The following is a 22294-nucleotide window of genomic DNA, read 5'->3' as shown; positions in this document are numbered from 1 at the left end:
CCCCCTTCACCGGCGACGCTCGGCTTTGCCCGGCGGCAGCCTCGAGGGGGGGACGAGGAGGGGGAGATGGTGGGGAGAGGTGGCGGCGGCGGGGGGCTAGGGTTTGCCCCCCTGTCGCTCGGAGGAGACGACGAGGGGAGCGGGGTAGTTTCTATAGGCACAGATAATTCACTTACTTCGTTACTGCTGATTCGATAGTGGATCATAGCTCAAAGAACCTAATAATTCGAACTTGACGTTCCGCGTCAGAGCGGCCGTGCACCGCTCTTGAGAGACTAGCGAGCGACAACCGTGCCCCTCCTGTGGTGCTGCACACGGGCATGAAACTTCAGAAGGTCGCCCACCACGCCGGCGATTCTGCCTGCCGGCCACGCTTCTATTCCATGCACAGCACAGCCGTGCCTCGACAGTACTCCATCACTCCGTGCATGTAACCCCAGCGTGTCCATGCCTCGTCGACAGCGGTTGACGATTTGCCCAAATCTGCCCGAATCCACACAGCGCCGGGCAACCAGCAGTGCCAGCCTAAACATTTATTCTGGATTGAATTCTCTCTCTTTTCTTTGGTGACCGTGGGCTCAACACTGACTTCTAAATAGCGGCAGTAGTGTTGAAATTCAGAACATGGAGCATGTCTTTGAATGGTGTACATGAAATAAATATAATTTTAGAGGATTTAGGATTTAGGAGAGAGAGAGAGAGAGAGAGAGAGAGAGAGAGAGACTGGACTTCTGAAAGACAAAATGAGATGCCATAGGAAATGTAACCCATCTAAAAAAAAAGGAATTGTAACCCATGTTCTATGATCCGAAGAGACTTCGCACATTTTTCACTGGACAACTCCTTAGGCTTCTTTGGTTCATAGGAATAAGGAAATTTCACGAATCTCACAGATCTGCTAGTGCAAAAAGAGGATTTCCAAACACATACATTGTGTCGGAACAATAGTTTGAATGGAACACACACACAAAAAAACACATGAAAAGAGTCTCGATCTTATGGGATTGATCCTTAATAAGAGGATGGAGCGGATTTTCGAATTTCTACAAAAGTGAGGGGAAAGGAATATTGTCCAAATGTCCATAGGAATTTGGTAGTACCATTTATTTTGATCCAAAAACATTTAATACGAAAGACACTTTTAAGCACCTTTCTTGCACAATTTTCTGAATAATGGAAATTCACAAGATTTTAAAAACACATCATTAGAAAAAAAAAGATGGGGATTTTGTAAAATCAAGTCAAACGATTTACTATTTTCTCTAATGGAGAAGAAGGTTTTCGAACAGTTGACTAGGATAATCCCTAGGACTTTTATAAGAAGAACAATTGACTAGGACAATCAAGGCTCTAGGCTCTAGGCTCTTGCCTCTTCTTTAATGAACGATGGGAATTGTCGATATCGAAAAACTCGAGCATCCCGCTCCTTCCAAATCTCCCATGAGATAAGTATGGTCATAGATGCCATAGCTTTCCTCTTCGTTCCTCTTTCTAAAGCGATCTTTGTCCACTAAACGTGAACATATGGCTCGTTGTCCCATATTCTAGTTGCATGTCATGGATGCCACACTACGAGATGATCTCCTTCCAAATAAGCGTGGAAATTGCATACCTATATAGAAGATGCACCGCTCATTCTTGAACTTGGTGTTGCAAAGGGGGAAATTTCCACAATTTCGTCATCCTCTTTTTTAAAGCCTATATGTCGTCCTATTTTCAATAACCAACCAATCAAAAATAAATTGCATCTTGGAGGAGCCCAAACTTTCCAAACCCTACATCTGAATGATTGGAAACTAAATGAATTTGTGCCAATGATTTCCGACATTGCATGAAATAGGAAAACTAAAAACTAAAATGTATAGAGGTTTTTTTTCTCTAAATGGGGTACACCCTGGCCTCTGCATCGGTTGATGCACACAACCTTTTATTAAAAACCTGAATATTCAAAGCTTACAATTCATGGATCAACAAGGGTCGATACAAATATCAAGCACCGAAAAATAAGAAGTATGCTAAGCAGTCTAAGCAACTTCTAATCTCTTAATAGGCCGCCAAGTAGCCTGGTAGAAAATATCTCGGGCAACCATTCGAAGGAGGTTGCATCCAGAAACCATGCACTCCCGCTGGTCCTCCGGGAGCAAGAAGCGCCAAAGCTAGATCCAGTGGACCATAGTGTGAATAACCTGCAAGAAATTAGTAGAGTCATTTTTGTTAAAATTAATATCATTTCTGCAATTCCATATTGACCAACATAAAGCTGAAACACCGACGTGATGATAAATTTCTTCCAGAATTGAGTATAAACGCAAAAGTCGTAACCAACGGTGAATACGAGTGTTGAGCGACACTGTATTTTGTAAGAGCATCTCCAATAGATGACAGGCACCCTAAAAGTTTTAGGGTAGGAGCTAGAATGTTTAGGGAAGCATAAAAGTTTTTTGTTGTAACAGATGCCCTTAAACTAGGGCGAATTGGAATATGAGATCTGACCGTGGTTAGGAAGATCGGCGCATCTAACGGTTGACGGGCTCGATTTTGGCGTATGGAGGTCACGGAAAGCCAAGGAAATAAAGGCGGTGAGGACGGGGCTGGGGACAGATGGGAGCCGAGGGATGCAAGCCAAATTTGGCAACGTCTTGATGACTGAGAATCGAGATCTTAACAAGGAGAAGCAGCTCGCCGACAGTCGCATGGGGGTAGCGGGGGCGGCAATTGATGTTACTGGGTTGTGCCGGAGCTACAATTACCATCACGTGCAGCGGCGGGCGCAAAGACCGGGCAGATTTAGGCGTTCAGGGTGGCGGTGTCTCGTGATTTAGCGGCGGGTGCGCTGGTTGTGCCGGAGGTCCCTAGTGGCGGAATGAGTGGTGAAATGGCGACGGGGCTAAGGGCAGCTTGCGGAGTCGCGACGATGATCAGCAAGCATGAAACTTTCACTGTGCGGCTGAGTGTACAGCACAATGATTCTGTGTGTAGGACATAAGATAGGACAGCCAAGATGTTCACCCCAAAATATATCACTTGCAGAAGAAAAAGTTAGAGCATGTGCCCTAATTTTTTTTCGAGCAATATGAGAATATGTCATCTGCAGAACAGTGCATTTTTGGTCCAAAAGCCATCAGATCAGTTTTAAGTCAGAAGAAGCAGAACTCAGCCCAGCGGTTAGGCGCAAAAGGTCTAGCATGTGTGCATTGACCCATTCGTAGCACAAAATTGGACCGCGGATGGCGTCATAGCGGATACAATGCACACCACTTGGGTGTCCTTGTTCTTTCGCCTCAGCCCCCCTCCCCCCGCCTAGTGGTAGGGAAGCGGCTCCATCGCTTCCCCTTGTGCCTGCGCTAACCACTGCGGCGCCGTCAATGGCACGCTTCGGCTTCAACGGGCACGCTAGGACTGCCAGCGGCGGCTAGTCTTGTGCGCCACAAGTGCCAATGAAGAAGGATGTTGATGCCACTAGTGTCGCCTAGGATGTGTGCCGTGGCTACCAAAACCCGGGAGAGGGGTAGCGGGATGACACCAAGGACTACCTCGTCTACCTCGTGTACATGGCGGCTAAAGCCGAGAAAGAAGGCGAGGTTGAGGTCATGAGGTGGAGCAGCGCCTCGCCATGCCGGAAGGCGTGGACGAGCAGGACGCGATGAGGCTTGCTATGAAGGCCTCGCGGGACCAGCCGCCACAAGCGCCCCCTCGCCATGTCGCGGCGGTCATGAATGTGGGTCTGTCCGAGTAGGAGGCGATCCAAACGAACCAGAGACGCGGCGCAACCAAAAAAAAGTTGTCCGAGACCCGACGCAAATAGATGCATGCATTTGTGGTCCGAAATATCTCGGGCCATTGAGAGAAGGCCATCGATCACCCACACCAGCGTGCAATAGGTGCTCGCTCACAAATTCTATCTGGATGCCTCTACTGCGGCTCTGCCGAGTGCCGACTGCCCCATGCATGCGTTGCTCCGTTGCAAGTTGCAGACGGACGAGACGACGCCAGCCAAATCGGTCGGTACGCGCAGTTGCTTCCCCTTCCCCACACCATGCATGACTACTGTGCTGCTGGGCGAAGGCAAGCCGCAAGTTGGCAGGCATGCCCGATTCTTCTGTGCTGGTCACTCTCAACTGACAGGCTGCGCAACGTGCGCGGCCTCCTTCTACTTGTCGCTCGTCGGCATCCGCGCGCGCATACATCCAATCCCAAGGCCGTGGCCCGGCGCACGCAGTACGTCGTCGGCTGTCCAGCCGCGCGCGCCCACAGGCCTGGAGCTGGAGGACGGCGGGCAGCCGCACAGGCGCGCGGCGCGGTATCACCAGTCGTTTCCGTTCCGTTCCATATCCAAAACACGGAACGCAACACGCCCGTTACGCGCGCCGTACGGCGGTGGCCGTACGTACTAGAGATAGCGAGTGAGCTGCCCCACCCAGAGCCCAGTGGGAGGAGCAGTCGGACGTGGAGCGCGCGCCGCCTCCCGATCGGCGATCGATCGAGTCTCGTCGGGTGGTTGATCAATCGAGTATCCGGATAGGAACCGAGGGGCAGCGGCCAATCGGGACAGCCATAGCCCATAGATAGCCCCATGACGTGAACCGATGTTGCTGTTGCTGCCCTGTACACTACACACCCACCCTTGGAGGCTGGGAATCTGGATGGATCTCATCTCCCATGATCACCAGCACCACCGCCTCCATCGGCTGCAGAAACAACAGTGCAGACCACCAACGCACCTACCTAATCGCGATTCTGAGTGTACTTAATTAGTACGACTGCGTTTTTTCTAAGGCAAACAGTACGTAGCACCAGCACTGGGTTTTTCAACGAAAGGAACGGCAACTAGCTAGGCGCGAGACATGGCCAGCCTTTCCTCAACAGTACTTCTTCTATGTTCGGATCAGCAGCAGCTCAGTACAGCCTGCTGATGCAGTCATTCGATTGTGCGGCGATAGAAAACGAAAGGGAGCCGGCCGGTCCCAGTAGCTAGCCGGGGATTGACAGGGAACTGAAAGGACGGCCGGGCACCCTGGCGGGCATGTGGGCAGGCAGAGCCAGCGGAGTCCGATCGCGCGCGGAGCGCCAACATGGCTTCCGTGGCCAACTCGCCGCCGGAGACTCATCATCCTCTCCTCGCTATCTGTCTTCCGGCTGGCTAGGGATAATGCCGGGGCGGCTTAATAAACACCCGTCGTTTTCCCTCTCGGGCAACAGGATTAACCGTGCCTATCGACGGCGCACGTCCTCCGCTGCTAGCCTGGGCCCGCCTGGCAGCGTCGTGCCTGCTTCGCCTTCTGCGTCTCTGTATGGCGGGTGTTGTCGTTGCGGCCTTGATTTTTTTTCGCGAAAACGTAAATGTTTTGCGTTTTCGATGTATTGATAGATAAGCCGGCTATATTTACAAGTCCCCGAAGACAGACATCCTCCCTTAGAACTTAACCCAAGAAGAGAAAAATGCTAGTCTAGGGGAGTAGCTGGCGGACACCCTGGGCTCCCGCGTCCGCACATTGTCATGCCTCGGACCTGAAGCCATTGAACAAGGATGTCATCGAAGGTTGCACGTTGTCGAAGACCGTAGCATTGGGGTGCGTCCAAATCCACATTGCAGTAAGCATGATTATCGATGAAGTTCCCGTGCGCACCTTGCGAGGGGCGGTCCACACCACTAACGACCTACATTCCTTAAGTCACCCTCAACCGTAGGTGAGGTGGATTGGATCCAAGAGAGGGCCTCGTACCAAACCGTCCTGGAGAAAGAGCAGCCAGTGAGTGATTAATGGCCTTTACCGTGCTTTCTACGCACCAGTGCTAGCTCGACAGCACTCGGTTTCAGCGCGATGCATTAATGACGAGGCATGTGCATGTGGCCGCACCCAATTTTGTCCAAGCCATTGCCACTCCACCTCCATCTCCTCCACACCCATAGAGTGAAGCGCGCCACGGACAAGTCATGTCTGTTTAGAAAGAAGAAGAACGACCATGAGGTGCGGTCCTGGAGAGGAGGTCGCCACCGCAGGATAGGAGGTACGTCCTCTTCGATCATTCTCACCAGCTTTACAAGACATAGAGGCATGTGTCGTGGCCAGACAACAAAGTGCACACAAGTTGGCTGCTCAACTCATGCCACGTGACGGTGCCACCCATGCTGCTCAAGGGACGTGGGTGATCCACTTAAAAGAAACTTACTGCTATTTTACAAACCTCTGCACTTGAAGGTCCAACACTGTCTACAAAAAATAGAAGCGTGCGTAGACATCAGCATGCTTGTGCCACCGTCGGTCAGCCCATCTCGTAGCCAGCTGCGCGCCACCTCCCACGCCAGCGAAACCAGCTTGACCTTCTTCGGCTCCATGGCCATGGTTCCCGCCGATTTGCATCGACCTGGGCAAGGAGGACTATGCGCCAATGGTGCAAGCCTAGTAGCTAGGGTTTTTTTGAATTTCTTTTTATGTTTCTATCATGTAGTTATCATTATGTAAATTATTTCCATTCTTATATCAAGTACTACTCATTGCATATTAATCGAAAATATGTTACAACGGCCGGAAGTAGCGCGTTGGCTAAATCAATTCTTTCTTCCCAAGCCATCAACTACCTAACCCCGTAAAAATGCCGTCGAGTAATATCAAATTCATGAACAAGATCGAGCGGGCTTTCCTTTGGTCTGCCAAGGAAAACAACACCGGGGCAAAGTGCAAGGTCAATTGGGAGACGGTGTGCCGCCCCAAGAAGCTTGGGGGTTTGGGGTGCTCCACTTGGGAAAATTTGGAACGGCACTTAGGTTTCGTTGGGCGTGGCTTGAATGGAAGGACCCCAACCAAATTTGGGTGGGCTCTGGAAACCCTTGTAACGATTACGATATGGAAATTTTGTAGGACGCCACTACAATCACCCTTGGGAACGGGGCGGAAGACCCCTTTTTGGCATTAACCTTAGCTTGGAGGAAGGAAGCCTATAGATATCGCACCCCTTATCTTTGCCTCCTCAAAAAGAAAGGATTGAAAAGTGGGGCAAGCTTTGCATGAAGGCGCTTGCGTGGGAAAAACCGACTTAGAGCGCAACTTTACTTTGGAGCACCTCACTCAATTTGTGGACGTGTTTGGACGTTAATTGACAACGTCATTCTTGATGAATTGACAATGTGGAGGATGATATTGTTCGGAGATTCACATCTAGTGGTCAATACTCGGCCAAGTCGGTGTACAAGATACAATTCTTGGGGTCCACAACTTCTAGCATGCGCAAACATAGAAAAAGGACTTATTTGGTATCCACGATACAGTAGATCGGATTGCCGGAGATGTCCTTAATTCCTGGACTTCTATGGTAATTAAAACGAGATGTGGAATAAATCGGTGAGCCCGTTCGAACCGCTCGACAGCGAAGGGATTACAGCTAGAATCCCGTGGTGGTGGGAGTACCATCCATCCATCCATCAATCGCGCTTGTCTTTTTTTTGAGAATTAACGGCTGCCTTTAATTAAACATCAACATCCGATGCTACAAGGTTCATTACAAATTCTGGGGGTGATCCCAACCAGACTTCATTCAGATTATTTCCGCAGCCTTCCTTTGCTAGTCTATGCGCAACTCCATTGCATGATCGTCGCGCGTGAGTGACTACAGCTTCCTCAAACTCTCCCAGAAGTAGCTTGATGTCTTGAACTAGAGGGCCATGAGCCGATCGGTCTAGCTCTGTGTGATTCAACTTTGACACAGCGCCCATACAGTCCATCTCCAGATTTACCCTCGACACTCCCATCTCCTTCGCTAGACAAATCCCCTTCCGGCATGCAAGTAGTTCCGCCCTCTCCGGATCATCCACGCGGGGGAAAAAATGGCTTGCACAAGCAATGTGCGTTCCATGGTGATCACGGACGATCACACCTCCACCCCCATGGTTATTTTCCTTGGAGAAAGCCCCATCTGAGTTAACCTTGTGCCAGCCCGGCTGTGGAGGTCGCCAGTGCTCCTCCACCTTATTCCCCTGTACCGTAGTACTTGGCTTGAGAGCCCGCCACTCTTCCGTCAGTCCGACGATGCGCCGAGCTGTACTCTCCGGATTCTCAATCATTGGTTCATCCCTAGCGTCATTTCTTGCCAACCACATGTGATATAGCGCCATTAGAAACACCTCCAGCTCCTGTTCCGCCATTTGCCCAAAACGCAGTAACAAGTATCGCTGTAGTGCACGAGGTGACTGGCATTCCCGCGGCGGGGCCTGCAGCCCAAGTCCAGTGAGCTCTTTAATAGTTTCCCAGACCTGTATCGAGTGTGCACACGACCAAAAGCGGTGAAAAATCGTTTCTTCCCTGTTACAGACAATACACCTGATTCCATCCTTGATTTTGCGTCTCTTCAGCTCCTCACCCACCGCTAAAGCATTCTTCGCCACTCGCCAACCATGGACTTTCACCTTGCCAGGCACATTAGCAGACCAAAGTGACAGCCAACCTTGATGTTCTGGAACATTGAGTGAAGAACTCGCTATACCTGCAGCCACCGCCCTGCGATGCCTCTTCAGGTGATACGCCGATCGTACACTGAAAACACCGTTCTTGGTGTAATTCCATGCAACATAATCTTCGGATCCAGCTCTACCCACGGGTATCTTCAGTATATCATCGACATCCGCCTGATAGAACACCTCATTTAGCTTATCAGTATCCCATCCTCCACCTCCTGGTAATAGCAGCTCACTTACCTTCTCCACTTGTTGGTTTGGTTTAAAACCCATAGGCCATTGGAGTGATGATCTGGGGATCCACTTCTGATTCCGCACATCAATATCCTTTCCATTGCCCACCCTCCAAATAAGCCCCTCCTTCAGTAGATCTCTTCCATGCATAATGCTTCGCCACGTAAAGGATGCACGTTTTGGGCAGCCCGCTGTCAGCAACTTACCCTCCTTAAAATAACGAGCCCGCAGGACCCGAGCACAAAGTGAATCCGGTGCGGTTACCAACCTCCACGCCTGTTTTGCCAAGAGAGCCTGGTTGAAGTCATGGTAGTCCCTAAACCCCATGCCTCCACTGCGTTTTGAAGCACACATCTTTTCCCAGCTTAACCAATGAACTCGCCTCTTCCCTCTGAGATCTCCCCACCAGAACCCTGCTGAAATCGACTTTAAAGCATTGCATTGCCCTCTAGTTAGCTGAAAGCATCCCATTGTATAAGCTGGCACAGCCTGTAACACCGATTTCACCAATATTTCCCTCCCTGTCTTGGACAAGCCTTGTCCCTTCAACCCAGCTACCTTGCCTCTGGACCGATCAGTCAAGTGCTTAAAAGCACCATTTTTGGATCGGCCAACTACTGTAGGTAAGCCCAGGTAACGTTCAGACAATGCTTCACACTGAATACCCACCGTGTTCTTCAGCTGAGTCTTTACATTGTCAGAAGTCCCTTTGCCAAAGTATATGGACGATTTCTGTAGGTTGACCCGCTGGCCCGAGCACGCTTCATATCTCTGAAGAATATCTTTAAGAGCCTCCACATTACCAGTGCTAGCTTCCAGGAAGACTACACTGTCATCCGCAAATAGTAAATGTGTCACGGTCGGTCCATCCCTTCCAAAGCTCACCCCCGACACCTCTCTATCCAACTGTGCTTGCCGAAGGAGAGCTGAAAACCCCTCCACACAGAACAAGAAGAGATAGGGCGAAAGTGGGTCGCCTTGCCTCAACCCTCGGGAAGGCCTGAACGAACTAGACAAGTTCCCGTTTAGTTTAACAGAGAACCTAACCGTCCGAACACATCGCATGATCATCTGAACCCAGCTCTGCGCAAAACCCATTTTTAGCATCATCCTCTCCAGGAAGATCCACTCGACGCGATCATACGCCTTCATCATATCTAGCTTTACAGCGCACAACGGCTGTTTTCTCTTCCTTGTTCTGATCGCATGGACACACTCATATGCAATGAAGACATTGTCCGTTATTAATCTTCCAGGGACGAATGCGCTTTGTTCTTCGGATATTAAAATAGGCAAGACTCTCTTAAGCCGGTTAGCAAGCACCTTTGAAGCGATCTTGTACAACACATTACAAAGACTAATTGGTCGGAATTGACTAAGAAGCTCAGGTGCATTGATCTTTGGGATGAGTACCAAGATAGTATCATTGAAATCTGCTGGGCAGTCCTTCCCGGCCAAGAAATCCCTTACCGCCTGACAGACCAAGGGTTTTAAAAACGACCAGTGTCGTTGGTAAAACAGCGCCGGCAAACCGTCTGGCCCCGGTGATTTTGTCGGACCCATCTGGAATAAAGCTTCAGTGATTTCCTTATCCGTAAACCCTGCCGTCAGGGAGGTGTTCATCTCATTAGACACAAGCGCATTTATCAACTCCAAGACCTGATCCCCCCCGTCCGAACCTTCCGAGGTATATAGATTGTGGTAGAAAGCCTGTGCCAGACTACCCATCTCCTCATTAGTGGTGCAGAGTGATCCATCCTCCCTTCGGAGACCACGGACTGTATTCTTTCGTCGCCGGTGCGAAGCTCGATTATGAAAATACTTTGTATTTCTATCCCCCGCCTTCAGCCAATCTTGCCGAGAACGTTGCCGGTACATAATTTCTTCTTTCTCATAAACCTCATGCAACTGCTTCTCTAGCTCAGTAATCTGCGGAGAAGTGCCCTGTAAACGAGCAGCATCCCGAGCACACTCTAGCTGTGACCTCAATCGTTTGATCCCAGCCTTAACCGAACCGAAATTTTCAAAACTCCATTTTTTCATATCGGCCGAAACCTCTCGGAGCTGTCTCCAAAGGCCCTTAATTCCTTGCTCTCCCCCGGACCGATTTTCCCATGACTCCTTGATCATGTCGTCAAAACCCTCGTGTCGCAGCCACATTTCCTCAAACATAAAACCTCGTGATGTGGCATTATTCTGTGAAGGAGGATCCGCCGCAATATTTATCAGTAGGGCCATATGGTCAGATTCCTCCGTTACAATGTGTTCAATTAACGACAGAGGGTACATCTCCAGGAACGCCGCCATCGCCGTTCCCCTATCAAGCCTCACTTGAATATTGCCGCCTTCTCCTCTTCTGTTATTCCATGTAAAGTCATAGCCTTTGTATCCCATATCTACCAGGTTGCATTCAGCCAAGCAGTCTTGGAATGCTTGCATATGTGCCTGGTTCCGGGGATTACCTCCTAGCTGTTCGTGTTGCATCAAAATCTCATTGAAATCACCCGCACACAGCCACGGTAGATCGTCCTGTGATTTCAGATACCGTAGTGCCTCCCAGGTCTTGCTTCTGAGATCAGCCCGTGGCTCCCCATATATACCAGTGAATCTCCACGTCTTGCCATCGAGACAGATCTTTGCATCTATATAATACTGACACCATGGTCTGACAGACACCTCCACCCCTTCTCTCCACCATAACGCCAATCCTCCACTCCTTCCCTGACAACTCACCGCCACACCATTGGAGAAACCCAAACTCCATCTGATTCTCTCCATCTCCTTGTCCCTCTTTTTTGTTTCACATAAAAACACCACCGCCGGGTTGTATGACCTACATAGGTCACGAAGTTCGCCAACTGCCGCGTCCAACCCCAATCCGCGACAGTTGAGGCTTAGGAGATTCATTGTCCCCGGCGGCCCTGCGCCGCAGGGTCCGCCATGGGGTCTTCAATTCTATCAAACACTGACTCATTCCGGTTCCTTCCTTGCTCATCACCCATCTCCTCCAGTCTGTCAAACACTGAATTTGTTCGCTGTCTCTTCCCTGCCGACTCGGAACTTCCTTCTTCAATCACCTGAACCTGCACCGGCATCCAGACTTGCTTTGGTCCTCTCTTTCTGTTCTTTGTACCCTGTGGTACCTGGAGCTTATCAAGACCCGACAGATCATTGTGATTCCTTGGGCGCCTTGTAAAGGTTCCTTTCTGGTTCTTGGGGGCAGAGACCATAGGAGCCTTATCTCCACGTTGCTCCCCCGCTTGCATCCGGTGATGCTTCTCAGGGCTAGAAACTTCAGCTCTGTCTCGCCGTTGCTCGTTCCCACCAGTGTGAGAAGAGCTCGAGTAATCAAAGTGGTCATAGTCCCGAGAGAGGTTTCTTCTAGGAGGTATATTTCTCACAGATGCCATCCCTCTCCCCCATGATTCTGACCCAGTAGACCTGCTTCCATAACTTCCAGAAGAAACAGTCGGCCGTGGGGGAGCCGGTGGCCTCAGATTGCGCCCCGGCGAGGCCCTGAGCCACTCGCCCCATTGTTTCACCTCTTGTTTCTCCGCAGGACAGAAATCCTCTGGATGCACTAGGCAGCCGCAGTCAAAGCAAAAATGTGGGATCTTCTCATACTTCAGATCATACCATATGCCCTCCACATCATTCTCAGATTCCTTCACACTCACACCTCTCAGCAGAGGTTGATCTACACGTACTTGCACTCGAATCCTAAGATCCTTCCCCCATGCCATGCCCTCTTCATCCACATCAGCCGCAATATATTTTCCAATCCATCCCCCAATCAGTTTTGCGAAGAACAGGTTCATCATATCCATGGGGAGATCCAACACTCTTACCCAGATTTCCACTGAATCAAACACCATGTCTGAAGGCCTAACAGAGCCTGAGTATTCCTTTAACAGCACCATCTGGAAATCAAACTGCCAGGGACCATTGTTCATCGCATGTTTATAATCTCCCTCCGAAGCAAAACGGACCACGAATCTATTGTTCCCAATATCCCTGAATTGCGCCATCCGGTGAAGCCCCCAAGCACGTGTCATAGCTCTATCTAGGGCACCAATGACGAGTTTCCTCGGAGAACACACTTTACCTACAGCCGCCCATCGGGGCCGAGGGATCTGCGCCGAGTCCGCCCCACGGAAGATCAGCCCAGTGGCCTCCTTGTCCGTTAGCAGGAGATCTCCCAGTTTCGTGGACAGCCCCGCTGCGAGATCATCCGCTCCCGACTTGGCTGGTGACCTCGATGACGCCCTTGCCGAACCACCACCACGCCCTGCAGATCTGGACGGGGTGGCCATGAACACTCGCACCTTGCTTCTCCCGGACACGCGAACCTCCGGAGACCTTGCCCAGCAGCGCGCGAGAAACAATCTTGCCGTCAAGATCGATCCCGCCGCCGAGCACACCACCCTCCGGACGCAAAACCCTAGCTACACACGATCGCCTGGGTGATCGCCCTAGAGTAACTTCCGTCTTTTGGTGGACCCGCTTCTCAATCGCGCTTGTCGGACCAGAAACAGGTATAGGTAGAGCGAGCAGGCAGCCTATCTGCAATCCAACCCTCGCATGATCCCATCGTTTTTTTTTTCATTTATGTATGATATGGAGCACTGACCAGCGGGCCCCACGTGATGTGGAGGCGCACATCGCGGCGGCACCGCAGATACCAGATTGCGCGCGCGCGGTCGTGGGACCCACACCTTTCCCGAGCAGGGATTGGCCAGCTGCTCCACCGGCCCCACCCCACAAAGAGAACATGCAGCAGCAGCTAAACGGAAAAATCTTATTAAAGCGGCCGAGCTCGGCTTCAGCAGACGAAACCCCCCGGCCCTCTCTCTCCCAGCTCTGCTCTCTTCTTTCGACACCGCCCGGCGCCAATCTCAGGCAAAAAGCTCAGCACGCAGCTGCTACACGGGAGGATGGAGGTGGAGATGCAGCTGGACGACGACCTCTTCTTCGCGGAGCTCAGCAAGAGGATCTCCCTCCTCATCACCGACGACGACGACGCCGACTTCGCCGTCGCCGCCGCCGCCGCCGTGCAGTTCCCCGACGCCATGCACCTCCCACCTGTGAGCATCCCTTTTCCTTTTAACTCTCCAGCTCGCCCTTCCTCATTTCTTCCGGCGCGCGCGCCGCCACATGCATGGATGTTGTGATCAGGCTAGTTAGCTCTGCTTCCGTTGGGTTCTTGCTGGAGCTAGCTGCTGAGCTGAGAGCTCCTTCTCGACCGGTAGTTAGTTAGTTGGTGCTAGCAGTACAGCTCGGTAGTTGCGGCTAGCACGACCACATGGTTGCACTTGCGCGCGACCAAATCAAACCAAATCACACCAAACTCAACTTTCTTCTCCCCTGATTAAAACTGGCAGCACAGCTCGACAACACAAAGCCATCTTGCATACGAACTCCGTCTCTGTTCTTCGTGGTCTCCATGTCGAGAGTTGATCAATTAGTCGAGTATGTTTAGTTAACAACAGTCGTATCTCATCAACCAGCATCCTGATTAGTGATTAACACCATGCATGTGCGCAGGCTCTCCATATGTTGCTCTTACAGCGCGTGCTGTGGATTCAGTTAGCCTGTTAATTAATCAGTCAATTAAGGGGTGATGTGATCCATGGGGTGGCGCTACCTGTCGCTTGCTCGACCAAGTTGCATGTGCGTACGCGCAGAATTTTTTTTTCCGAGGATAAGCATCGGGCACAGCCAGGAGTTTTCATGGGCGCCGATGTAGCACCTTTCGTGCGCACGTCACCGGCAAAGCCGGCGGTGCATTAGCACCTTTTCGCGTGAAATTGACCATTCGAGCAAGTGCAAATAGCGTTGCCATTGCCAAATTCCGCTAACCGTGTGGGGCCGATCAGCGATGGTGGACACTGGACAGAGAACCCTGTTTGGGCTGGACACTCTCGGATTGGTTCCACCAAAATTCTGAAAGAGTCGTACTACTACTGTGATGAGCTTAACATTGGCCAGCAGTGGCTTTCACTGTGAGAGCAGAAAATTGGGAACAAGTAGTAAAGAGCAAGTAATCTGCTCTGAACCCAGATGCTTAGCTAGGAAAGGGTCCAGGCCACCCCTCGATGCATATGGAGTGCGCTAGTGCATCTGTTCACTGAATTTCCGAAACACATGTCCCTCTCGATCATTCGCCATTCCTCAAGTAGAAGCTTGCAAGGTACGCCCTCCCACGCCACCAGTACGTGGCTGTAGCGTTGTCCGCGTCGCTGCGGCGGATGTCCCTCTCCTCTACTTCTTGCCCTCTGCGCCAACATGCCGGACGTAGACGGTACGGTGGTTAATTAACTGGCAGTTTAGTTACCGTCTCCCAAACGTATACGGTGCTAATTAACCGTGGTAGTATAGCAGCCATCACACTCGCCCTGCATGATTTGCTGAAGAACCATTTGTTTTTTTAACTGCCAACAGAAGCGCTAGCTCTTATCATGTCGCATACGACCATGTTGCTTGGACTTTTGCTTAGCCTCCGATCTAATAATCTAATCATGTTGTTTGGGAAGCTTGCACACAAGAATCACATCATGCGACCCGTGCTGCGTGGTTCCCACCTCTGTCGATCTCCCTTTATTCTCTCTGAAACCATGATGCTGATTGCAATCTTGTTAACCGAAATATTTGCATGCACGCAAGTCGCCATGAGTTAGCACCTAGTAGTAGCTACCTAGTTGCTCAAACAGGTACTGTAGCATTTCATAATTTAATTTAAGCAGCAAATCATAATGCATGCACGACCGCACCCCATCGCATCATGTGCGGCAGACACTAACAGCTCGCCATTTTTTGGTGCCAGGGTTTCTCTATGTCGCCCCATGTGCCATCGATGTTGGCGCCACCGGCCTACACGCTGTTCCACCACGCCGCCAGCTACGGCAGCGCCGGCGACGCTGCTGGCAGAACGTGGCAGCAACCACAGCAGCAACAGCAGTGCGGCAGCAAGGGCACCGGCGTGTTCATCCCGCGGTCCACGCCCGGCGGCGCGCACTCCAAGCGCAAGGGCAGGAACTGGAGCGGCTCCAAGGCGCACAAGGCGCGGGCGCAGGCAGAGGGCGCCGTCGCGGCCGGCACGCCCGTCAAGAGACGTTGATCAGGAAAACCTGTTCTAATTAAGAAGAGCACTCCAATAAAATCAAAAAAAGTTCCCCACTAATCAACTAGCTACAGGTGCAGTGCTGAGTTCTCTATCAAGATTTCATTAATTAAATTATTTAATATGCTTAATTGTGTATTATATTAATATATATGGGTAAAAGGATAAAATAAGCCATAGCTGCTCCCAGGGTTAAATGTGTAATATGAGCCCTAGGGTTGCATGCAGATGCAGGGGAGGAACCGGGTGGCACCACACCAATAATATGAGCCCTAGTAGTGATTGATTGTAGAGCACTCCCTCCCTGCAATGGAAGAATTTGTATGTGTACAGTATAGTGAAGCTGGCGCATGTGGTGCTGCCGATTTTGTAATCTTCTTTTCTTGTTAATGTAAGATCAACGTACTACTACTCCAGTTAAAGAATGGAACGAGTGATGATTGATGTCTTTGTCCTGAGTGCGTCCCTGTTCCTTTCTCCATCTGATTCCGTGTCATGGGAATCTGATGCACGCGTCGGAACCTGTGTAGAGGTAGATCTGGAATCTGCAGCGGCAGCGCCGCCCCGCCGTGTAGCCTGGGGATTGGAGTGATTGCGTTTGGGAGTCAGAGCATCTCACCGTCGCCACCCCTAAACTAGGTCCGACAACGGGCACACGCAGCCGCCCGATTGGAGCAGATCGGAATCTGCAGCGCCGCCCGCCGTGTATCCTGGGGATTGGTGAGGTTGCGCTTGGGAGTTCGTGCGCTGGTGTCCCTCTCTTCCCCTCGAGCTCCGGCGCATTTCTTGATTGGAGCTCGAACACGAGGGGATTAATTGGTGGGAAGCGTGGAATTTTAGGCTGGCGCTGATGATGTGTGGATTCGAGCTGATTTGGGCAGATGGTCAACCGCTGTCGGGGAGGCATGCACGGAATGGAATGACGGGCATGGCTGTGCATAGAAGCGTGGCCGGCAGGCAGCATCGCCGGACTGGTGGGCGACCTTCTCCGTATCGGTACATCCTGACACGAATATAATGGGCGTCGCTTCCAGCCGGAAAATGTGTAGCACCATCGGTAGCTGGCCTCTCAAGAGCGACGCGGCCGCGTCTTGGCTTGACGAGGCTAGACAACTACGTACTGTACTGTACAATTATGTTGAAGCACTTCACTGACATATGTGCCTATATCTGCGTCACCACACCACACCCACATTGATCAGCATGCATTCATAACTAAGAGCATCTCTAACTGAAAGACAAAAAATTAGAGGACAAAACTACGAACTAAAATAGATAAGAATTTTTTTAATCCTCTAAACGGTTACCGGAAGAATCGATCCCCAAAAACTAGCACAGTTTGGACAAATTTCGTAGGATTTCATTTGATTTTGACATAGTTCACAGGATTTAACTAAAACATAAACAAAATTTAACCTAAACATAGTTCAAACTTAAACTAAAACTTAAACTAGCATCTAAATTCTCGGGTCGTCGCCATTTTCGTCGAGGTCGCCATCGTCGTTGTGCACCCTCCACGGCACCACTACAACATCGGTTGTCTAGTCATCGAAGTCGTCGAAGCCGCCTCGTCTGTGGTGCCTCTCGTACTTGGCGTACGTCGCCGCCTCCTCCGCCACGCCTTCGGGTTTGAGCCGCCGGATATTGCCCACGTACTCCTTACCGGCACGGTTGGCGTCCACACGTTCCTAGGACTAGCGGTTTTCCCACGTGAGCTCGGCCGCGACTGGGCGACGCCAAGAGCTCTAGCACAGGCTCCTCGCAGCCGAGCGGGAAGTTGAGCTCCTCGTAATCACTGCCATGGAGGCGGACGTTCTTGATGTAGTGCCTCCACGCCAACTGGCCGCTTCGGCTGCGGTTGGCACTGCGCATGGGCGGTGGGGAGCGGCGGCTGAAAGATCTTGGCATCTTTGGTGCAGATGCAGTGGCGGTGGGGGATGTGACGGTGGGCAGAGTTGATGCGGTGGGCGGCGAGGCGATGGGGAAAGTTTTTGTGACCGGTAGGTGGCCGCTCAAATATAGTAGGGGAGGGGAAAGTTTTTTCGCTGGTCTCTTATATATAGTCTTCTAAGCCGTGCAAGGGTTTTGGCTCGAGGCCGTTTCAGACGTTAGAGGAGAAAAAATACACATCCATGTCTTTTTAAGGTTTCGGTTAGAGATGCTCTAAGCGGTTCGGTTGCAAAGCGATCCAACTTAATTGATCGTGCTTGACTAAGCTTATTTCAACTCCTATTGTACTATAAAAGAGGGAATTAAATTTGAGTTGACCCACAAGGGGAAGCTTCTAACTTATTATGTGTTGGATAATTAGGCACAATTTCCATGATTAATTCCAGAATATAAAACATGATGACAACAACTGCTAACATGTGAAACTCGAACATACTAGATGCATTAATCAACATGAGTAGCAGCAGTGCAAACGGTAAAGCATCCATCGCAAAACAGATCGAGATATGTCGCACGTACCGATCTGGTGGAGGTGGCGGTGGAGGTGTAGCAGATGATGTCGCAGCAGTAACGTTGTTGATGACAACGTTGTTGATGACAGGGACGACGGGTCGAAGTAGACGGCGTTGAAGACGACGGTAGGCAGCACCGTCCGACTTGGACGGAAGGCGACCCGTGATGAAGAACTCGAGCAGTCGCGCAGAGCGCTTCCCAAAAACCTAATTCGCCCTCTCTCGTACATGATCGCAAGGACGAGTCGTTTCGGAGACCTGCTTCCCGTTCGCCGATGCACGTCGGCGCGCGGGATGGAGTAGGCTACGATGGAGGCGCAAGCAGAGAGAGGTGGAAACCCTAACTCGTGTATCAGATGTGATTATGCGGTACCCGGGCAGGAGATTATATAGGCTCGGGAAACCCTAGGCAACGTGGGCCACGCCCACGTCGCACGAACGTTTCGAGTCGGTTACAGATAGACCACGATCCGGGAGCGACCCAAACCGACTAACTGCGACGCGTCCGTCTAGGACTCTGTTCGTTTTCCTGAGCTGCAAAAAGTAAGGAAAGTCTCGGCTCGAGGCTCAATCCACTCACCACGAGCGCGGCGCGCGCGTGGTGACGTGTCGAGTCGAGTCGAGTCGAGACGAGCGAGGAGGAGGAGCGCGCGCGTGTAGCACTCCTATTTTCACTCACTTACTAGTGGTGGAACAACCCACCTTATAAGGTGGTCTAACTTCCTCCCAATTTTCCATGTGGGACTGAACTTCCCACCTCTTGCCACTCCCTAGTGAGCTGCCACCAACTTGGGCTCAAACTCACAAGGCTGCCACTAAGTGGGCTTTGAGATTTATAGGGAAAATCCGAAATCTAGTATGGGCCACTAAGTGTAGGCCCAATATTTCAACAATCGCCCACTAGATCTCAAATCCCCATTTAGAGATTTACCAATACTCGCTGCTTGTTTTATATACCAGTGTTTCAGCGGAGACTGTTAAGTTGAACTTCCGCCTAGAACCTTAAGCTACATCCATTCACACTTGAACAATGGACTAAGCCTTGAATTGCAAGTTTTGCGTGAACAGGGTTTCACTCGAAGTCATAACCAGTACATGGCTGCCAGTAGCCTACCCCGCAGGTGAAGCATATGCGTCATACTTCATGGTCTCTTCATGGGTTTACTAGAGATCACCCAAATCTCATAGATTGCGACGTTTAACAATCGGACTCATATAGGTGTGTTATTTCAAGAATGCTCTGTAGGACAGCATCTTTGCTAAAATAGCCAACATAAACACATTAAGGCTTTTGCCAACCTGCCTTACGAGCAATTGAGAGTTGTGCATCTTCACATAGAGAGGGTTACATAATACTCTCCTCAATTAAACCACTAGTTTGTTCTTCCCGGGTCCTAATTCACGGGATGTCCGATCACAAAGGTTGGGTTACCACTATGGTGTAACATCAACGGGTCTCAAACCCATCTCCCTCGATGCACTTTCTATCACATTACGTGATAGTCCCTTTGTAAAGGGATCTGCCAGGTTTTTGTCTGTTTTAATATGTGTAACAGTTATTACTCCGGAGTTTCGCAATTTCCTGACAGACTTCAAACGTCACTTGACGTGTCTTGATGACTTCGCGTTATCCTTAGAATTGTTCACTTTGACAATTACAGTTTGATTGTCACAATTCAAAAGGATTGCAGGAACAGGTTTTTCAACCACGAGCAAGTCCATCAAGAGCTCACGCAACCATTCCGATTCAACAGGTGGTTGTGTCTAAAGCAATGAAGTTCTCGCTTCCATAGTTGACCTCGTCAATATGGTTTGCTTGCAAGATCTCCATGACAACTGCGCCACCTCCAAAGGTAAATACATACCCACTTGTGGCGTACGGATCAGCTACATCCGAGATCCAATTCGAATCACTATATCCTTCAAGCACAGCTGGATGCCCCGAATAGTGAATCCCATAACTCATTGTACCACATAGGTAGCGCATGACCCTATCAAGTGCATGCCAATGATCAGTACCCGGGTTTGACATGAACCTACTCAACTTGCTAACGGCAAAAGAGATGTCCGGTCTAGTCGCGCTCGCTAAGTACATGAGTGAGCCAACAATCTGAGAGTATCTCAGTTGATCTACGGCAATCCTCCGGTTCTTGCGTAATGTCACACTGGGATCATAAGGTGTTGGAGAAGACTTGTTATCAATATAGCCGAACCGGCTCAAGATCTTCTCAACATAATGGGATTGTGTTAGAGTAATCCCACTCTCGTTCTTAATAAGCTTGATGTTCGAATCACATCGGCTTCTCCCGCATCTTTCATATCAAAGCACTTTGACAAGAAAGACTTGACCTCGTGTATTACTTTCATGTTTGTACCAAATATCAGAATATCATCCACATACAAACACAGTATAACACCTTCGCCCCACCATGGCGATAGTAAATGCACTTGTCAGCCTCATTGACAACAAAGCCTACAGAAGTCAAAGTTCTGTCAAACTTCTCATGCCATTGCTTAGGTGCTTGTTTCAGGCCATATAAAGATTTCAGCAACTTGCAAACCTTTCTTTCTTCACCTTTTACTACAAACCCATTAGGCTGATCCATATAGATTTCCTCTTCCAACTCTCCATTAAGAAAAACTGTCTTTACGTCCATTTGATGAACGATAAGACCATAGGAGGCAGCCATGGACAGTAGTACTCGAATGGTGGTAAGTCTAGCGACAGGTGAATAGGTATCGAAGTAATCTTCGCCTTCTCTCTGTGTGTAGCCTTTAGCTACAAGCCGCGCCTTGTACTTCTCAATAGTACCATCGGGTCTTAGCTTCTTCTTGAACACCGATACGTCTCCGACGTATCGATAATTTCTTATGTTCCATGCCACATTATTGATGATATCTACATGTTTTATACACATTATATGTCGTATTTATGCATTTTCCGGCACTAACCTATTAACAAGATGCCGAAGTGCCGATTGCTTGGTTTCTGCTGTTTTTGGTTTCGAAATTCTAGTAAGGAAATATTCTCGGAATTGGACGAAATCAACGCCCGGGGGCCTATTTTTGCATGAAGCTTCCGAAGACCAAGGGGAAAGGAAGTGGGGCCACGAGGCGCCGACACCACAGGGCGGCGCGGCCTGGCCCTTGGCCGCGCGGCCCTGGTGTGTGGGGCCCTCGTGTGGCCCCCCGTGTTGCCCTTCCGCGTACTTAAAGCCTTCGTCGCGAAACCCCCGCATGCGAGAGCCACGATACGGACAACCCTTGCGAGACGCCGCCGCCGCCAATCCCATCTCGGGGGATTCAGGAGATCGCCTCCGGCACCCTGCCGGAGAGGGGAATCATCTCCCGGAGTACTCTTCACCGCCATGGTCGCCTCCGAAGTGATGAGTGAGTAGTTCACCCCTGGACTATGGGTCCATAGCAGTAGCTAGATGGTCATCTTCTCCTTATGTGCTTCATTGTCGGATCTTGTGAGGTGCCTAACATGATCAAGATCATCTATCTGTATTACTATATGTTGTGTTTGTCGGGATCCGATGGATAGAGAATACTATGTTATGTTGATTATCAATGTATTACCTATGTGTTGTTTATGATCTTGCATGCTCTCCATTATTAGTAGAGGCTCTGGCCAAGTTTTTGCTCTTAACTCCAAGAGGGAGTATTTATGCTCCATAGTGGGTTCATGCCTCCATTAAATCTGGGACAGTGACAAAAAGTTCTAAGGTTGTGGATGTCTTGTTGCCACTAGGGATAAAACATTGATGCTATGTCTAAGGATGTAGTTATTGATTACATTACGCACCATAGTTAATGCAATTGTCCGTTGTTTACAACTTAATACCGGAAGGGGTTCGGATGATAACTCTGAAGGTGGACTTTTTAGGCATAGATGCATGCTCGGATAGCGGTCTATGTACTTTGTCGTAATGCCCAATTAAATCTCACAATACTCATCATATCATGTATGTGCATGGTCATGCCCTCTCTATTTGTCAATTGCCCGACTGTAATTTGTTCACCCAA

The 22294-nt window shown here is 50.1% G+C and overlaps 1 protein-coding gene across 1 annotated transcript; it reads left to right on the top strand.

The window, feature by feature from the left end:
• Positions 1-13528: 13528 nt before the first annotated feature.
• Positions 13529-14093, top strand: LOC124706637. Its single transcript, XM_047238317.1, has one exon. The coding sequence runs from the start codon at positions 13618-13620 to the stop codon at positions 13852-13854; it is 237 nt and encodes a 78-aa protein (XP_047094273.1). The 5' UTR covers positions 13529-13617; the 3' UTR covers positions 13855-14093.
• Positions 14094-22294: the final 8201 nt, after the last annotated feature.

This window comes from Lolium rigidum, chromosome 4, assembly GCF_022539505.1.
Source record: "Lolium rigidum isolate FL_2022 chromosome 4, APGP_CSIRO_Lrig_0.1, whole genome shotgun sequence".
Classification (NCBI taxonomy): domain Eukaryota; kingdom Viridiplantae; phylum Streptophyta; class Magnoliopsida; order Poales; family Poaceae; genus Lolium; species Lolium rigidum.
The sequence above is the reverse complement of the archived record's forward strand: the minus strand, read 5'-3'. Positions and strand labels throughout refer to the sequence as shown.